At 36.7% G+C, this 20,251-nt stretch overlaps 1 protein-coding gene across 3 annotated transcripts; it reads right to left on the bottom strand.

Annotated features, from left to right (window-relative positions):
* Positions 1 to 337: 337 nt before the first annotated feature.
* LOC137246458 (uncharacterized) lies at positions 338 to 19,798 on the bottom strand. 3 transcript variants are annotated; one of them, XM_067777549.1, is made up of 2 exons: positions 19,716 to 19,798; positions 338 to 673 (listed from the first exon to the last, which is right to left on the bottom strand). In XM_067777549.1, the coding sequence occupies exons 1-2, from the start codon at positions 19,719 to 19,721 to the stop codon at positions 497 to 499; spliced, it is 183 nt and encodes a 60-aa protein (XP_067633650.1). In that variant the 5' UTR covers positions 19,722 to 19,798; the 3' UTR covers positions 338 to 496. The 3 variants fall into 3 exon arrangements, with proteins under 3 accessions (XP_067633650.1, XP_067633651.1, XP_067633652.1); XM_067777550.1 differs by lacking the exon at positions 19,716 to 19,798 and adding an exon at positions 16,614 to 16,672; XM_067777551.1 differs by lacking the exon at positions 19,716 to 19,798 and adding an exon at positions 16,555 to 16,641.
* Positions 19,799 to 20,251: the final 453 nt, after the last annotated feature.

Here is a 20,251-nt window from a genome sequence, read left to right as displayed (position 1 = left end):
AGAAACGACACATTTGGGTATAGGATAGATTTAACTTACTTAGGTGATATCGTACACCGCAGTGTCTCGTATAGTACCCAGTGAGAGTTCTTAAGTCCTCCCTGCTTAGATTAATGAGTTTGGATGACACTTTCGTTGCCGGAAGTATAAACAGACTGGCCTGTCTTTGCCCTGGGCAGTCGATCCAGTGACGTCTTAATTGTTTAGTTTCCCAGGCTAATAAATATAACAAATTTTCTGTACTATGTGGTTATTAACATAGTATTACATTGGCACAGTTTATATAATAATACACACAATTTTTATGTTTTGTGAAGCCATTTATTTATCTATTATATTGCATTAACTAATGAACACTTGATTATTTATACATTGTTTGTGTACTTCTTTAATTAACGGGAATACAATGATGCTCTTAAAAATACAGTTTACATCTTAAATTTAGCTCAATTAACAATAATCTCTCAAAAAATCAAATTTTTGTTAAATTTGTCATTTAAAGTAGATAGCATTTTCTTCTCCACAAATAACAACAACATGAACGATGGTATGAACGACAGTAGCATCTGCAGTATTTGTAATGGCTACAGCAAGAATGCAGTGTTGAATGACAGAAGCATGTGTCATGCAAAAAATATAGATGACAACTTGAATCACACATGATTATATTTCGCTGAAAATTGATATATTTAAATGTTAAGTTGAAATTAAAGTAAAGGGTACAATACTATACATACAATATCGACCTATCCGAATAAAAAGGTCGTAACTTAAACGTTTTATTAAGAAGGACTCATCTTGGAAATCCTATAAATAAGGTCGTATCACATGTCTCAGAGGACCCTGTAAAAAGAATGTAACTGAAAAAAAATTTTTTTTTTGACAGAAGGGATATAAATTTAAATCAACTTAATCCCTTTTCATAATTCGGGAACGACTGAAAATGGTTAACTATACTAAAACAGACATATATGTAAATCTATATTGCAGTTTGTCAATCTATGTCCTTTACGAACTCTGGAAAGTAAATAAATAAAATTTAAGTTGCATCTTTTCTGACAGAAAATTATTATTTTCAGTAACAACCCTTTTAACCGGTCTTCTGAGAAATGACTTTATTAATGACTTCGGTGATATACAACCTAATTAACAGAATGTCTGAGATACATCCCTGTTAACAAAAATTTTAAGATACGTTCATGGTATGAAATGCCGCTTCCTACGGAAACCGGTCCTATGTTTAATTTGTAACCCCCTTTCTATTGGGATAGGTCGATATATTTAACGAATTTTATCATTGAAATATGTTGAAATATGCCATTTTTCAGAATTCGTTTTAAAAATGCCCTATATCAGAATTCGGCTGAAGAAGGTCTTATTTCAGAATATTTTTCACAAATGCCCTATCCAACTAATAATGAAATAGTGCAGCTTTCAAACGTTGTTTTGAGATAGGGCGTTTTTGAAACTGCAGCTGATTTTGGGTGATTTTTCAGCCAGCAGTTAAGTTAAGCAAGATAAACAGTTGTAAGTGATGCATTTAAAAAGTTATTTAAATTTTTTTTAACAAAGTACTCCTAACTTCACTAAAACAAATTAAAAGCTCTAAGATCGGGCGAAACCGAACATCGTATACCCAAATGTGTGCTTACATACATTTAAGGAGCAATATCACGAACATTAAATGATATGAAAGCTGAAATATACTACTCATACACATGCAAATATCGTCGTATCTTAAAATTTTCATACTAAGTATGCCAATTTTAACCCATCACTAAAACTTTAAGCAAATAAGCGTATATAATTCCAAGAACCATAATTCTTCAAAATTGCAAAGTGGTACTAATGGCTTTTGATATACGGCTTGCAATTTGTATTAAGCCTTTTGTTAAAAAATAATCCCCATACCAAATTTCGTTAGTACTGATGGATTTTTGTTCGATTTATGCCATTATTAGTAATATAGAGAGATTACCCAAAAAACGACATGACGCCCCCCTTTTCCAAAATTTTTAAGTTACCGCTCGTTGCTACACTGTACCACTACTGAGGTGAAATATCAATATAATATAGATATATATATATATTAAATTTTTTGTTGCATTTAGACTTAAAAAATAGTTTTAAAGAGGGTTTTTTTAATTTTCACAAAGTGGAAATATAATAGCAAGAACAACCACCATGCCAAATTTCAACATGATATCTTGACTTTTTTTTGATTGATGGCTTGCGAAACTTTAACTTTTTTTCTTTTCAAACGGTCATGGCATGGCACTCATTTTCTAAAATTTTACCAAATTTCCATTTGTTGTTATAAAGTCAATATATGTGTAAAGTTTATTTCGTAGCTCAATGTGAAAATGTGCTAAGTCACTTTTCACGAATTTTACAGGAGACGAAAAAAAAATGAATAATTTTTGAAATAACCTTTTTTTCAAAACTGTGAATGAGGATACCTTAGCAGCAATACTTTTGAGTGTAGAAGCTTTGAAAGAGATAAATAAAAAACATGTATGCTAACCTAGCAGCTATTTTATGACTTAGCACAATTTCCGCACTCAAAATAAATTTTTTCTCCTGACTTAGCACTTTTTAATGAATATGTTTCCCCATCACTCCTCCCCTTTAATGATTGAAATATAACACTAAAACTATATATTTCACAAAAAATACTATTTATTTGTCAAACTATTTCTAACGGTTCTGATCTGGACTCTTTTGCCGGATGGTGCGCAGACAATAATTTATATTTAAATTCAAACAAATGCTGTGTTGTGTCTTATTCCAAAAAGACAACTGTCACATACTTTATCTACAAACTAAATGCTAAATATATTAATCGCTGTCAAGGGAGTAAAGACTTGGGTGTAATTTTTGACTCCAAACTCTTTTTCTAGTCACGTTGACTTCGTTGCTTCAAAATTTGTTGCAATGGTTGGGTTCAGTAGACGTAACACCAGTGACTTTAAGGACCCTATGACGTTGAAGGCACTTTATATATCCTTGGTCAGAAGTGATCTTGAATATCGCTCAATAATATGGAATGTTTCTATGAATCTAACTCCTATAAAATTGAGAAAGTTCAAACATTTTTTACAAAAATTGCTTTAAGTATGCTTCACTGGCCAGACGGCCTCCCATCATGTACCAGCAGGCACAAATTGCTTGGTCTTAGGCTTTGCATGAGAGAAGAACTTTTATCTCACTCATGCTTGCCTATAATGTAATAAACTTTAGCACGAATTGCACTGATTTATCTAATTTGTTCATTCCATATATTCCACTGCGTGATCTTCGGCATAATAGATTATTTATCTAAATAACTCATAAAACGCTGTTTGTTCTACGTCACCAATGTTGATTTCGCTGGACTCCACAATTCATCCTACACCTCCACCGGTATCTTTAGCTCCAACAATAACAGTTACCGATACTAGGGTTGTTGCTGGCGATACAAGTGTACCTGAAAAAAATAGTACTTCTTTGACGGGCTCGATGACCAACGCTAGGTCAAGCAATGCGTTTTCTGTCAACTGTTCTATAACGGCCGCACCTTTCTAGCTCTCTGGTGCGCTACCCGCTACTCCTTTGCAGGTGACAGCCGTGCCACCTCGTAGGGCTGTGTTTGTGTCCCGATTACACGCCTCGCTTACCGAAAATGACATTGCTCATTACGTTTTCTCTAAACTTGGTGTTGCACCCACTAGTAACATCAATGTGTATAAATTTAACTTTAAATATGAGAGAGACATCTCATTTAAAATATCCCTTTCAGATGAATATTTCGATAAGGTACTTGATTCCTCTTTTTGGCCTAAGCATACTGTGGTTCACTTGTTCACAAGAAAGGCGAAGCCCAACCTGTTTTATTACAGCCAAAAAACGGTATGACGAACACAGTAATAACAACACAAAGGTAATTGCTGATCTGTCCCGTCTTCTCATTAATTACCAAAATGTTCGTGGTTTACGATCAAAACTTGTTCCATTCTTCCTTAATTCTTTCCACTTTTCTGCACAAGTTGTAGCTTTTACGGAGACCTGGCTAAAGCCTGATAATTACAATTCTGAGGTTTTTTCAAATAAATATGCTGTTTATCGGCGTGATCGCATCTCTAGAGCGGGAGGTGTCCTTATTGCTGTTGAATCTAACCTATCATCTGAGTTGATTTCGCTGGACAATATCTCTCATATCGAATTCATAGCAGTAAGGCTTTCATTCGGTAGCTATAGCGTAATTGTTTGCTGTTCGTATATACCACCTCTTTCGGATATGGATGTTTATGCTAGTCATAGCTCGGCCATCTGCGATTTACATTCGCAGTTGGGAGATAACGATCGACTTGTTGTTGTTGGTGACTTTAACTTGCCAACAGTTAATTGGGTTAATATAAGTGATTCAAACTTTTTAACTCCCACTGCTCAACATGAGTTTCTCAATTGCTTGTTAGACTCATCTCTTTTACAGATTAACAATGTTCCAAATAGTGGAAATAAAATGCTGGATTTAGTATTTGTGTATGGCTCGGTGGGTACTGCCCTTACGCAAATACCACCTTTATCCCTTCCAGAAGACCCTCTTCACCCTACGCTAGAGATATCACTTGATATCAACCTACCCCGTAGGATTCAAGTACAGTCTCGTCCCCGATCTAGATGCTTCTACAAAGCGAATTTCATTATGCTCAATGATCTGTTGGCTTCCCATGATTGGTCGGATCTTTATGCTTGCACTGATGTCGATTCGGCTATCTCTATATTTTACAGTACGCTTGATGGCTTCTTTGATACCTGCATTCCTACTCGCTATACCCTATGTTTGAATAAGCCCCCTTGGTTTTCAAGGCAACTTATCAGACTTAATAACATTATATCTAGGCTTTATAAGAGATTCAAGAAATCTGGAGCATCTGCAGACCTCTATAAATATCTAATAGCTCGTTCTAAATTTCACCGTCTTAACCAGCTTTGTTATAAAAATTACTTGAGTTGTTGTAAAGCCCAATTTTTTAGAAATCCAAAAAAGTTTTACAGTTTCGTAAATTCAAAGCGGAAAACTTCTGGGTATCCTTCCTCATTAACCTTTGGAGGTAAAAAAGCTTGCACTGATGACGACGTTGCTGAACTATTTTCTGAGTTCTTTAAGTCCACGTATTCATCCAGTGGTTTTCATTCCGGTCAATATCCCTATCGCTTAGATAGCTCGAATTACATTAGGAATCCTGCTATTGATGGTAATATTGTTCTTCAGAGTCTTCAATCTTTGAAGACCACCTTTTCTCCGGGACCGGACGGTGTTCCTAGTTGCGTGCTTAGGTACTGCGCCGAAAACATGTATGAGCCTATTTTAAAATTATTTGAGCTATCTCTGGGAGCTGCGTCATTCCCGGCACTTTGGAAACAGTCTTTTATTATACCCCTGCATAAAAAAGGTAGTAGGTCAAAAGTTGAAAACTACAGGGGTATTGCTAAACTTTCAGTCATTCCTAAAGTCTTTGAACAGATTGTTACCAGTCAACTCCAATATCAGTGTTCTAGTCTTTTGTCTCCATGCCAACACGGTTTTATTCGTCAAAGGTCAACCAGTACAAATTTGCTTGTATTCACCTCTATAGTTATGGAAGGATTTTTAGCGAACAAGCAAACGGATGTCATCTACACGGACTTAAGCAAAGCATTTGATACCGTTAACCATGAGTTGCTTATTCGTAAGCTTGATTTACTGGGCTTTCCGTTTCACCTATTAATGTGGCTGAAAAGCTATCTTTCTAACCGGACCCAAAAAGTCCTGTTCAAGTGCAATCTGTCGGAATCGTTCGGAGTTTCCTCCGGCGTACCCCAGTGAAGTCATCTAGGCCCTTTGCTCTTTGCCCTTTTCATTAATGACTTGCCACAGACAATATTATATTCCCATACTATAATGTATGCGGATGATGTAAAACTTTGCTTTGTAAGTTTTACAGCTCCGGCTCACGCTCAATTCTCACGGGAATGCTCTGGATCATTGAGAGACTTGAGAAGCAGATGTCGTGAAATTTTCGCACACGTGAAATGTGATAGGCAAATGTCGCCGCTGTTTTTCATTTAACTCATACGGCGAAAGGCTAAGCAGCGACATCTATTTTTGAAAAAGTAGGTATATTAAAGGCCGCGTTGCTAACCTAAAAAGAAGTAATTAACAAATTATCTGGCTCACAAATTGAACCAGACTTCTATCTGGATTTATCTGGCTCAAATCGTTGTTGTTGCATTTACATGCAAAATTATTTATCTGGCTCAGGATTTTGCCACCGGATGATAGCTATTATTGACAGGTTGACTTAACACAGTTTTTTTAACAGCTCACGACCATGGTTCAACTATATACAGGTTGGCTCATCTGTAAAGCAACAAAATATGTCTGTTCAAATTGTCAAAATCTGTGTATTGTGTGCCATTTGCCGTCTTTCAGTGAGTTTAACAGCTCCGGCTCACGCTCAATTCTCACGGGAATGCTCTGGATCATTGAGAGACTTGAGAAGCAGATGTCGTGAAATTTTCGCACACGTGAAATGTGATAGGCAGATGTCGCCGCTGTTTTTCATTTAACTCATACGGCGAAAGGCTAAGCAGCGACATCTATTTTTGATAGCTAATGTGTTGGTTTCATTTTGAGTTTGCCATCTCCTTTTGACAATCCCTTCGACCATGCAATGACATAAATAAAATCAGCTGATGAGATGAGTCAACCTGTACATAATTGAACCATGCTGACGACTTAGCACATTTAAGCGCCAAATACACGACACGAACATTTCCGCGAACATTCCCGTTATTTAATGTTTCTGCAACCTTTTCTGTCGTGTATGGTGGTGTTTGCCAGTTCGCGCAAATGTTCGTGCGTGTATGGCGAAATAGCTCATAATGATAGTAATTTCTGAACGGAACAGACGTGCGCGGAAAAGTAAAATGGACAATAAAAAATTTCTGAGTGAATTTATTGAAATGTATAAATCTTTGCCATCATTGTGGCATGTAAAGCAAAGATTATTGTAATAGAATTAAAAAGAATAATGATTATGCGACTTTAATCGAAAAATTAAAAGAAGTAGATCCTGATGCCACAAAGGATACAGTTATAAAAAAAATAAGTGGTTTGCGGGCGCAATACCGGCGTGAATAAAAAAAAAGAGAGATAGTTTGAAGTCTGGTGCTCGTTTTTTAAACCATTCTTTGCACCAAATTCTTTTTTTGCGATCTTCTCTCTTTTTTTTTACGCTTAATTGCCACAGCGAGCAATATTGCTGCAGCACAATTGTTGTCCGTATTCATCGCTGTCTGAGAGAGAACTAATGATCGGCCAAAAGTGCGTATGGTGTATGGCCAAAGCTGCGAACAAGATTGCGGAATGTTCGCGGAAATGTTCGTGTCGTGTATTTGGCACTTTACACATCATTGCCTCAGTCATAGTACAGGTCTACAAGTAGGATATGTAGAAGGACGCACATACACAGCCACGCTCACCTGATAAAATGCTTGTTCTTGTTCGTTTTTTTTGTGGATGCTATTTGGCACTGTTGTACTTCTTAGGAACAAAAAAAATTTAGTAGTTGCTATCGAAAACTGCTTAAAATTTTTATTGTTATATTACAAAGAAATATACTTATTTACTTTCAAACGAGCACTTAATTACATCTTTCTTTAATATTCATATATTTTGGACAATTTTATTTAACAAATTGTGATACTTTATTACCGGGGAAGATTGCTAAAACACGACCAAAACCGTCAGGGGAGGTATTAATAGACGCGTTTTTGCCTCGCTTCCAATAATTCGAATACTTTTCCGCCTTTGGACTATTGATAACAGGACAAAACGCGTATTTTAATTTTTTTTCCGCTTTTATGGACGGGTTATTGCAGTCGACCTCGGTTTCAAACTGTTTTTCGCGGAGAACTTTTGAACGGGTAGAAAAACTTAACTCCCGTGTTTGTATTCTTAATACTGGAATAACTACGCGTCCTCAGATAGCCCAATTGAAGACTTTTTTATAATTTTCTGAAGGACCCATATGGGTGCACTTAAAATTTCCTACTAAATTCGTTCAAAAAAATTTACCACCACAGCAACCCATATCTAATATTCCGATCCCTTTTTTGCTTCCCTGTGTCGCTTTCGACGAAGCAACCCCGGTAATTTTGACACTTCGTTCAGTGTCAAAACTCATGTTCCACTGGGTTCCACGCTAGTTTGACACTGACCGAAGTGTCAAACTGCCGTGTGTTAGAAAGGGAAAGAAATTATTTCCCTCTCATACATATCATACTTGTAAACCTGTACAATGGCCTCAGTGGCGGATCGTGAGCTTGGCTGTGGGAGGCAAATGGTATCAAAAAGTTTCATAAATTTTGTTCTTTTTTTATAAAAGCGGTATTCATGTATAAATTTCCATGCATCGTGAAATGCCAAAATTTTGTGCCTACTGCTATTTTCATGCTCAAGAAAATGCAAAATTTTTCTTGAATGTTTTTTGATCTGCGTACAGCGCTTAATAATACCAAAATGTAAGTTTTCGATTTCAAAGTATTTTCGAAAGTATGTATGTATGTATTTTGTTTTTAAATACTTTCAGGACCGCGGATAGGGATGATTTTAAGTTAGATAAACGTTTTTGACACAATTTTATAAGCGCTATCTGTCAAAAATGCTTCAACTAACTTAAAATCACATTTTATTTCGACTTCCGAACGACTTAAGTGGTCCTTCAAATCACACTCCATACTACTCTAAAAAAAACGGAGAAAAAGTAAAGCGTGATTGGCTCGTTTCGAGTGCAACAAAAGAAGCGCTTTTTTGTTTGCCATGCCGGGTTTTCAGCGAAATTTCCGAAAATACCCGATCAGTTTTGACAAAATCTTCAGGTTATTCTAAAGAAAAAGGTTGGAAGAGGTCACACGACAAAATTCCTGAACATGAAAATAGTCAAAATCATAAAACTTGCTATTAGAGTGGCGCCAATATGAAATGAGAATTCGAAATGCAAGTTCAGTGGATTTTCTCTTAGCGGAAACCCTTTAAAATGAAGCAGCTCGCTGAGGTTTTTTGGAACTGATCAGCAATTATGACCCCCTATTGCATGAGCATTTGGAGGTGAGGGAATCTCGAACGAAAAAGAATCGTCTCCAAGTACATTATTTGTCGGAATTTGTTGGAATACAAAATGACTTCATAGAAATCTGTGTAAGTCAAGTAATTAGAAAGATAGAAGACGAGAGAAAGTCCGTCAAGTATTACACCGTAATAGTGGATGCGACCCCTGATTCGGAGCATATTGAGCAGACTGTTTTTATATTGCGTTATGTTTTATTAGACAGGGACTCCGGAAAATGGAAAATCCAAGAACGCTTCTTAGAGTTTGTCGATTGTAACGCAAAAACAGGAGAAGATATCGCTAAGCTGATTCGCAGCACTCTAACAATATTCCACTGGATGACTGCCATGGCGAAGGGTATGATAATGGCAGTAATATAAGCGGTCATTAGAAAGGAGCGCAGAGTCATATCCTGAGAGATAACTCCCTGGCAATATTTGCACATTGTGCTTGTCATAGTTTAAATTTATGTGGAGTGCAAGCTGCTGAATGTTGTGCAGAAGTCATCACATGTTTCGGTATTACGCAGAAAATGTATAATATTGTAACGATTTTACTTGCAAATCCTCTTATTTGCAATCTTCTGTTGAGTTCGAATCACTAAACTGTTGAATAAATAACTCCAATATTGAATAATGGAAAAATGGCCTTTATTAAAGTACTTCACAATAACACTCAAACTTTGCAACGAATAACTTGCTTAATAACCAAACTGATTGAAACTCTACTATCAAAATAATACTGCTATTGCTCGCTAGATATCGCTTAATCGAAACTGCTTGACAGCTCAAATCAAACTGAATTACTTCTTACTCGCCTGCCCCGCTTTTATAGTTTACGCTGCATACTTCTAGGCTCTTCGATTTCCAGAAGTTACTAGTTGGTTTCGGCTACAAAATTGCCAGCCACAACTTCGTGCACAAATTATTGCTCTCTCTTGTGACAACTCAGATAAGATATATGCATGTATTTGTGCATTGCCGCTCCGATGCTCGTATACGCACATGGTACATATATGTAGACGCAGTTATTGTTTCGTTTATGGAGATACATAATGATTGAATTATTGATGTGCATTCACGTCACTGGTTAGCATCAGCTTAGAGACGATAGCATCGCTCAGTGCTGCTAACATTCGTTACACTACCCTCCACCTAAGTCTGATCGTCCCGATCAGACAAATCTCTCGATCTAAACACGGCTAGCATCGCCAAATGTACCACTCTTCTACTCCGTGGTTTCTCAATGCTTTGTATGCGGTAGATGGTATCACTGATCTTCTTCACAACCTTGTATGGGCCTTCCCAACTGCACCGAAATTTGGATGGAACACCTTTCCGGCGGTGAGGGTTGTATAACAGTACCAAATCTCCCTCCCGGAAACCTTCCAAATTATTTTCCTTGTCGTACCTGTGTTTCATCTTACTACTCATTATCCTGGATCGTTCCCTCGTACTCTGTTGCTTGGCCGATGAACTATTTCGTAGAGCTTGCGCTTGACGGATTGGCTTCGCATAATCAGTATCGTTCCCCCGTTTCACAAAAGTAGTGCGCTCCGGCTTGAAACTGCCCTCGCATTCTTTCTCGGAAATTCGTTGCTTCGTTTTCCTGCGTCTTTTAGGTTTTGTCAATGCCAGTGTTTCTCTCGCAGGTACTTTTGATTTTGCTTTATTTGGCCCATTCGTTTCATCAACCTTTACCTTTGACTTTCGTGGCCTTTGTCGACTTTTCTCCACCAGTACTCTATTACTGCTGAAACCTTTTTTCAAATTGAAGTTAATTGGCACATCCTGGTTCTTATAATGCATCGCCCTTCTCTGCATATCGATCTTGATGTCATGGTCAACCAAGAAATCCACTCCCAATATAACTTCATCGACAATCTCCGCCACAACGAATTTGTGTAAAACCATGACCTTCCCAATTAAGACTTCACATATTACTTCTCCCTGGACTTGATTATACTCGCCAGTGACCATACGCAACCTTGCTCCAGGTAACCGCTTTACTTTCCTGTTAACCAAATCAGATCGGATCAAGGAATGAGATGCGCCCGTATCTACAGTCAGTACACGCTCCTTGCCATCCACATTCCCTCTGACGGTAAGACTGCTTGATTTCCTTCCAATTTGCGACACAGATATCACAGGACATTCAATAGCCGTGTCTAGCTCTCTACCTCTTACTCGCTCTTGCTCATCTCCTCCAGCTTTGCGTTTATGGCCACCCACATTGTTGGAACTATTAGGACCAAGATCGCAATGACGTGCAATGTGACTTGGGTTGCCGCACTTGAGACATTTAATAACTCCGGCATTCTTCTGTTGAGATCCCTTCAGTGCTTCCAAAATTGTTTCTACCCACTCTGGCCTTTCTACTTCCACACGGCGTGCTTTGAAAACTGGCTTACACAGAAGCGACGCTGTTTCCTGAATCAGAGCTTGTGACACCGTTTCTGCGAATGTTGGCTTTGCGTTTGCGTATGTAGCTCGCTTTGTTTCGACGTCCCGTATGCCATTTATAAAGCTCTGAATCTTTACCCTTTCAGTGTATTCCACGGGTGCGTCCGCATTCGCTAAATGTGCTAGCCTTTCAATATCCGACGCAAACTCTTGTAATGTTTCACCAGGCCTCTGGAACCGGTTCAGCAACTCCATTTGGTATATCTGTCTCCTATGCTCAGTTCCGTAACGTCGTTCTACAGCAGCCATCAATGCTTCATAATTGTTTCGCTCTTCTTCGGGAATCGTCTGTAGGATTTCCGCTGCTGGCCCCTTCAATGCCACGAACAGTGCAGAAACTTTATCTTCCGCATTCCAGTTGTTCACTGCTGTGGTCTTCTTAAACTGTAGCTTAAATACCTGGAAAGGAACAGAACCGTCAAAGGATGGTGTCTTTACCTTTGGATTACTCGCTGAAACAGCTGGGCGGTTTAGTTGTAACTGCTCCATACGACCTTTTAACGCTTCTATTTCGGCATCAATTTTGTCCTCGAGTTGTAAAATTTTTGCATCCTGCTCTTCCAGTTTCACAAAGAGCTGCGATGATACCTGTTCCGAAATTTGTGCCGACATTTCAGATATACGTGCCTCTTGCGCTTCCAGTTGAGATGCCAAATATGTCTTCTGTTCTTCCAATTGTGATGTTATACGGGTTTCCTGCGATTCCAGTTGGGATACCATATACGTCTTCTGTTCTTCAAGTTGTGAAGAAATTTGTGTTTCCTGTGCTTCAATCTTCGATGTTATTCGTGTCTCTTGGGATTCCATCTGTGATGACATATACATTTTCTGTTCTTCCAATTGTGATGACATGTTGGTAGATATTTGTGATGACATTTCGGACATTTGTGCCGATATTGCAACCAATATCATGTTCAAGTCTGTGTTCGCCATTGTCTGCGGTGTTTCATTTTTCTCTTCAATTTTTGTTGTTGTCTCGTCCTCATCAGGATAAAAAACATACTCGTCCACATCAATTCCTTCTGCTTCCATTGCCTCTCGTAGCCGTGCCTGAAGTTCGAGTTTAACGCCGCTTGTATTCAATCCACGGGCTTCCAACTCCTTCTTTAGTTGCTGGATCTTCAATTCACTGAACTTTGCCATGTCCTTGTTGTCCTCTGGAATTTATTCAACAATTCCTCTTCTGACACCAATTGTAACGATTTTACTTGCAAATCCTCTTATTTGCAATCTTCTGTTGAGTTCGAATCACTAAACTGTTGAATAAATAACTCCAATATTGAATAATGGAAAAATGGCCTTTATTAAAGTACTTCACAATAACACTCAAACTTTGCAACGAATAACTTGCTTAATAACCAAACTGATTGAAACTCTACTATCAAAATAATACTGCTATTGCTCGCTAGATATCGCTTAATCGAAACTGCTTGACAGCTCAAATCAAACTGAATTACTTCTTACTCGCCTGCCCCGCTTTTATAGTTTACGCTGCATACTTCTAGGCTCTTCGATTTCCAGAAGTTTCTAGTTGGTTTCGGCTACAAAATTGCCAGCCACAACTACGGGCACAAATTAGTGCTCTCTCTTGTGACAACTAAGATAAGATATATGCATGTATTTGTGCATTGCCGCTCCGATGCTCGTATACGTACATGGTACATATATGTAGACGCAGTTATTGTTTCGTTTATGTAGATACATAATGATTGAATTATTGATGTGCATTCACGTCACTGGTTAGCATTGGCTTAGAGACGATAGCATCGCTCAGTGCTGCTAACATTCGTTACAATATCTTTAGCGCAAGCCCTCAGAGATGGGAAATTCTCAAGGAAAAAACTAATTGCTCCTTGCACAGCATGTCACAAACACGATGGTATGCTCGTGTGGATAGTGTGAAACCTTTCGCAACTGACATTCCGCAAGGAAGCTTTTGATGAAATCAAGCTTTTAAATCTGAGTTCATAAACAGTAACGGATTTGGAAGTTATTGAAGCATATATGGGGAAATTTGAGTGTATCCTCTTAGCCTCCATTTGGCTCAAAGTGTTGACGGTAATCAACTATCGAAATCTGATACTGCAAGCTAGAAAGCCACACTGGACGTGGAAACTGAAAATATACGTAGCCTAATTGATGAGTTGAAGAAGTTCAGGGATCAATTGTCGATCATACCTCAAGAATGTAAGGTTCTGGCAGGGAGTATATGAAATAAAACTGACAATGTGAATTCAACATTATTCACATTATTATTGTCGAGGTCAATACGCGTCTTTTGACACCTCTCTCGATATTTTTGGTAGCGTATTAGCGGTCGACCCCTCATCTAGACTTTTACCGACAATTCAAACTCCAATTTGCTTGTAATTAAAAATTCTTTAAGAGCCCATTTTTTGTTTCTGTGAAATAAATTTCTATTTTTAAAATTGTTGCGAAAACCGAGCAAAAAAAATTGTTCTTGAGCACATTTTTGCACGCAAGGAAGAGCACATACGCAAAATTTTACTCTCTATGATATTCCGTTGAGAAAAAAATGGCCCGCAGTATTAATGCTAGATATTTTCATTTCCACACCTTGGACTTAAAGATTTTCCATTCAAAAGTTTATTTTTCAAATACTTTAAGTATTGAACATTTGAATATTTTTTTCCTTTGGATATTTCATTTTTGTTCTGTCAAGTATTTGAAAAATAAAATTTCTCGACCTTTTGGGGAGGGGGAGGGGGGATGTCCCCTATTATGTCCCGTAGATCCGCGCCTGCATTGCCCACAGCACGTAAAAATGAAAAATTAAAATATTTTTTTTGTGATCGATGTATTTTGAATTCAGTTTTAGAACTGCATTCAAATAAAATTTTTCAAAGGAGTGACTTAGCACATTTTCACATTAAGCTAACGATTTACTTCATCGGTCTTCTTCCATTTTTCGGAATTTTGATATCGATTTTTTTTAAAGTGGGCGTGGTTTGCTACTTTTCACAATGTGTATTTACAATGTATATGTACATATGTATACACAAATGAATTTCAACATAATATCTTAAGCGGATTTTGATTTATGGCTTAACAGTAGAGCTTGTTCGAGAAGAAATTTCTCACGAGTCTCGCCTTCTCGCGAAATTCTCGAATTACTCGTAAGGCTCATAAGGCTCGCGAGCTTCTCGACAATCAATTTAATCAATTCATTGGCTGTTTTATATAGAGCTTACGATTTTTTCTGGAGCACAAGCAAACATTTCCACAAAACCACCACTAAAAAACACCGAAATGTATAGAGTACTGCCAATGCAGCGACTGAATTGAAAGTCGACAAGCTCGCGAGTATTACGAGTATTTAGAGATTCGAGAATCTCGCGAGAAGCGATGTTCTCGATGTCTCGTTAAAAAAATAAATTATTGTGAACAAAATTATATGCATAATAAATATGTTTTGAGTTAAATGTCATTGGAAAGCAATATAATCAAAAAAAAGTTCACAAGTAAAAAAATCAAGTGTATAAATACTGTTCATACAGCAATTAAGTTTATGTCGAGAAGCTCGCGAGATTTACGAGTACTTCGAGACACAAATTTCGTGAGAAGTCGAGTTCTCGATTTCTTAAAAAAAAAAAAAAATGTAAGGCGCGATAACCTCCGAAGAGATCTAAGGCCGAGCTTCTCTTCCAATTTGCGTCGTGCTCCTCTTGATTTTTCCCTACAAATTGGCCGGACGGGACCTACATGTTTTATGCCGACTCCGAACGGCATCTGCAAGGCAGATGACTTTTCACTGAGAGCTTTTCATGGCAGAAATACAATCGGAGCGCTTGCCAGACACTGCCGAGGGGCGACCCCGCTTAGAAAAATTTTCTTCTAATTGAAAAATCTTATTTCTAAAATTTTGATGTTGCTTTGCCCGGGAGTTGAACCCAGGGCATACGGCGTGATAGGCGGAGCACGCTACCATCACACCACGGTGGCCGCCATTTCTTGGCCCTCGAAAATCTCGCTTGTGTGCGAGAAGAAATCGTAAGCTCTACTTAAAAGCTTTTAAATTTTCTTATTATAAATGTAAATGCCACGCCTATTTGCCAATACTTTAACAAATTTCTATTTTTTGTAATAAGTTGCATTACATTGTCAGTATTTGGTAAAAAATTATTTTTTTTTTTGGTTTTTCGAAATTTCGGTGTCGACTTTTTTCAAGTGGGCGTGGCCGCCAACGATGCCATTAGCTTCCATAAAGTGTATATATATCGCTCATTTGCTGCAACGTCGTCATAATTCAAAAACACAATTTTCCAGGAGAGCGATTCAAAGATTTTAACTGCCATATGTTGCGCATATAAATACATATTTTCATTTTTATAACACGTGCTAAATTTTTAACTGATCACGAAGATTTTTTTATACAACATAGATCATGATATTGGGTACGTTTGTATGTTATTAACTCAAAAGTTATGTTTTTTGAGTTATGACGACGTTGCAGCAAATGAGCGATATGTGTTAGCGGCAACAACATACATGCCAAACTTTAACATGATAGCTTCAACGGCTTTTGATTTACGGCTTCAAAAACTTTTAAATTTCGTCTTCTAAATGTAGGAGGTGCCATTCCCATTCTCCAAAATTTTACGAAACTTCTATTTTAGGTCATAAGGTCAACTTACGTATCAAGTTTTATTACTTTATCGGTTTTTTGTATTAAACTATCGCACTTTTTCCATTTTTCGAAATTTGTGATATCGAAAAGCTGGACGCGGTTATCGTTAGATTTCGCTCATTTTCAATACCGATACATTCTGGGTCAAGATAAGCCTGTATACAAAATTTCGTAAAGATATTCCATTTTTTACACAAGTTATCGTGTTATCGGACGGATGGGCATAGCCCAATCAAAACCTTTTTCAATGCTGATATTATTGATATAAGGAAGAATATATATATCTCGATTCCTTTACGCCATTACATACTATCGTTATTTAACCAACGTTATAAAGTCCTTGTTTGCAGTTAGGTTTGGAGAACTTACATCTGTTAAACAATTTACTTAAAATAAATACGTTCCGACAAAGACTTCAAATGCGACTGAAGTTTTATTATGCAGTTTAAAAATTGTTTGTTTGCAAAATTGGGTGAAGTATTGAATTTCGTTGCCAAGTAAACATGTTAGATCGATAAAATTTGATTTAAATTGTATTCAAATACGAAATATACTCGCTTATATATTTTTGTGTAAGAAAGGTCTTGTAAGATAATAGTCCGGGAGACAGGAGACAGTCGGTGATTAACCGCAAAGAAATTAGAAGCATAAAAAACACAAACGCGATGAACAGTTGGAAACAGTAAACCATCAAACCGCCGGTAGATGATTTATCTCTAAAACATTTTAACTTGAAATTCGCCAATTTAAATGCCGATAACACTTTCATTGTAGGGGGTAACCCTATCCGATTTCATACAGAAACTTAATGGAATCATAATTTCGTTTAATGAAATAATTCATTTTTCCTTTTCACACAGGGCATTTTGCTTTATTGACAAAAATCTCTCAGCAGCCACTAAAATATGATGCCTTTAACAAAAAATAGTTAAAACTATTAACAGACCCCTGCTCTTAAACTTTAAATACAATTAAATGATTCATAGATGTTGCATCTAATCAAATATGCCTATTTTTAAAAAAGCATTATTATCTTTTGCTGCAAAAATAAAAATTTGCATTTTTCTGATAATTTTTTACTCTTAGTAAATTGTTAAAAATATTTTGTATTTGATTGTCATTTGTTACATTGATATTATAATCCGAAACACCAAGCAAAACCGACTAGGCATTCAATATAAAGCAATAATGAGATACTAACGAATAAGAATATTGTATGGAAAATAGAGTTCAATAAGGCCCACTTGCAGAACCACAGGTTAATGTGTTTGTCCTTAATCAAACTCATGCTTGAAAATGTTCTTTCAACTTCAACATTTCTAAAAACCCCGTCACATGAGCAGTTTTTCATATATGTATATGTGTTTAACACAATCTTATGCATTATGAGTAGATTGTACTATTTTTATGGACGGCAATTTTCTAAAATTGCAGTTTTTAACTGAGCAATTTAACAAATGAATGGAACTCAATGACGCATAGTTATAGTCAAAATAAAATAGGTTTTATATTTAGGTGCAGTTTTTTTGACTGCTGTAACTAAATTTAAAATCTGTTTTGTTTTGTCTATGACTATGCGCCAATATAAATTAGCAAGGATTTTTCTTCTATAGTGGGAATGTTTATAGCAGTGCTTCGCTAAATTTTGTATGTGAATGGGCAAGGCGAAATAAACCTTAATTGCCAAGTCTGAAGTTTCTTTATATTTGCAAACGCAACATATTGGATGATTATGGCGATGTTACTGGGATGCACAAGATTGCGTTGAACGCATTTATATGAAAAACCTCATTGTGTCTCGGCCAACAAGCTCTTGGTTTTCATTTATGGTCGCGTCACAGTGAAATTCCTCATGTTCATGAGTGAGAAAGCGAGCATCGTCACAATCGCAAAAAATGTTGAATTTGTAAATAAAAAAGAACTTCAGACTTAGCATTTGAAACTTATTCGGCTTGCTCATTCACATAAAAAACTTCTCGATGCACTGTTATACATAAGTATACTAGAAAATTACTTGCTATAATATTTTGCCTATTATTTTGTTAAAATACAGTTTTTAATTGTGAAAAATTTGTGGAAAAGTTCCAAAGAGTGGGAAAAATAAATACATTTGCAAAGTCTGAAAGCACTCATAGCCGAAACCTACCGCTCATTTGCCGCAACGTCGTCATAACTCAAAAAACATGACTTTTGAGTTAATAACATACAAACATACCCAATATCATGATCTATGTTGTATAAAAAAATCTTCGTGATCAGTTAAAAATTTAGCACGTGTTATAAAAATGAAAATATGCCTTTATATGCGCAACATATGGCAGTTAAAATCTTTGAATGGCTCTCCTGGAAAATTGTGTTTTTTGAGTTATGACGACGTTGCACCAAAAGTTGGAAGCTGGCTACTTTCTCATGCCATGCCGCTGGTGATGATGGCGTTGCACTGACTTTTGACGTATACTTATACTGTTTAGACCCAAATAGGTTTGAAGCTTAAATAGGACAAACGTTTTAAGGAGGGCTTAAAAAAGTTAAAAAAAGAAAAAAAGGGTTAGATCTGGCTCAAAAGCACCAAAATTACAACACTGGTTACATCAGTTTGACACCTTCCATTGGTGTTCGTTGTTGTGAGCCAGGAACAGGTGACGATCGGAGATGAGCTGTTTGGTACTTGAACTTCCGCCGCGGTACGATTTTGACATTAGTCCATGGATTTGCAAAAACAAAATAGTACATAGAATTTTTATTTATGCATGTATATCAACATGCTGTCACCTTGTATGGTTCTGCCATGGTCCTTACGTACGCCTTTGCTTAACAGTATCCAAACCATATGTATTTTTATTTGACAGTTCATTACAAAAAGTTGTAGCTTTGACACAAAAATGGTCCTAAATTACTAACTGGCTCCCAGACTATACTAAACATTTCGTAAGTTTTTAAGAGTAGTACTTATATGTCGAGATATGTACGTACAACCATGAGGGTGCACCTTATTTTAAAACAATTCAAAGTGAAACATGAGTTAAGTTGTATTAAATTTAAAATAAAAAGAACAATACAATAAAAGTACCCTACACACTTAAATTTACTTCTTCTAGATGTGGGCGGTGCGCCTCCTATTTTCCAACATTTTCAAACTTTCACATTTTTAGTGATAAGTTAAACTCTACTTGAGGCAACCGTCATTTTATCGGTCCTTGGCAATGAATTATACAATTTTTCCGTTTTTCGAAATTTTCGCTATCGAAAATGTGGACGTAGTTGTCGTACGATTTCGCCCATTTTCAATACCAATAAATTCTGGGTCCAGATAAGCCAGTATACCAAATTTCGTAAAGATATTCCAATTTTTACACAAGTTATCGTGTTATCGGACGGACGGGCATGGCTCAATCACAACCTTTTTCAATGCTGATATTATTGATATAAGGAAGAATATATATATCTCGATTCATTTACGCCATTACATACTATCATTATTTAACCAACGGTATAAAGTCCTTGTTTGCAGTTAGGTTAGGAGAACTTACATCTGTTAAACAATTTACTTAAAATAAATACGTTCCGACAAAGACTTCAAATGCGACTGAAGTTTTATTATGCAGTTTAAAAATTGTTTGTTTGCAAAATTGGGTGAAGTATTGAATTTCGTTGCCAAGTAAACATGTTAGATCGATAAAATTTGATTTAAATTGTATTCAAATACGAAATATACTCGCTTATATATTTTTGTGTAAGAAGGGTCATGTAAGATAATAGTCCGGGAGAGAGGTGACAGTCGGTGATTAACCGCAAAGAAATTAGAAGCATAAAAAAGCACAAACGCGATGAACAGTTGGAAACAGTAAACAATCAAACCGCCGGTAGATGATTTATCTCTAAAACATTTTAACTTTAAATTCGCCAATTAAAATGCCGATAACACTTTCATTGTAGGGGGTAACCCTATACCGATTTCATACAGAAACTTAATGGAATCATAATTTCGTTTAATGAAATAATTAATT

Source organism: Eurosta solidaginis, chromosome 3, assembly GCF_040869045.1.
Source record: "Eurosta solidaginis isolate ZX-2024a chromosome 3, ASM4086904v1, whole genome shotgun sequence".
NCBI classification, from domain to species: domain Eukaryota; kingdom Metazoa; phylum Arthropoda; class Insecta; order Diptera; family Tephritidae; genus Eurosta; species Eurosta solidaginis.
This window is presented reverse-complemented; position numbering and strand designations above follow the sequence as displayed.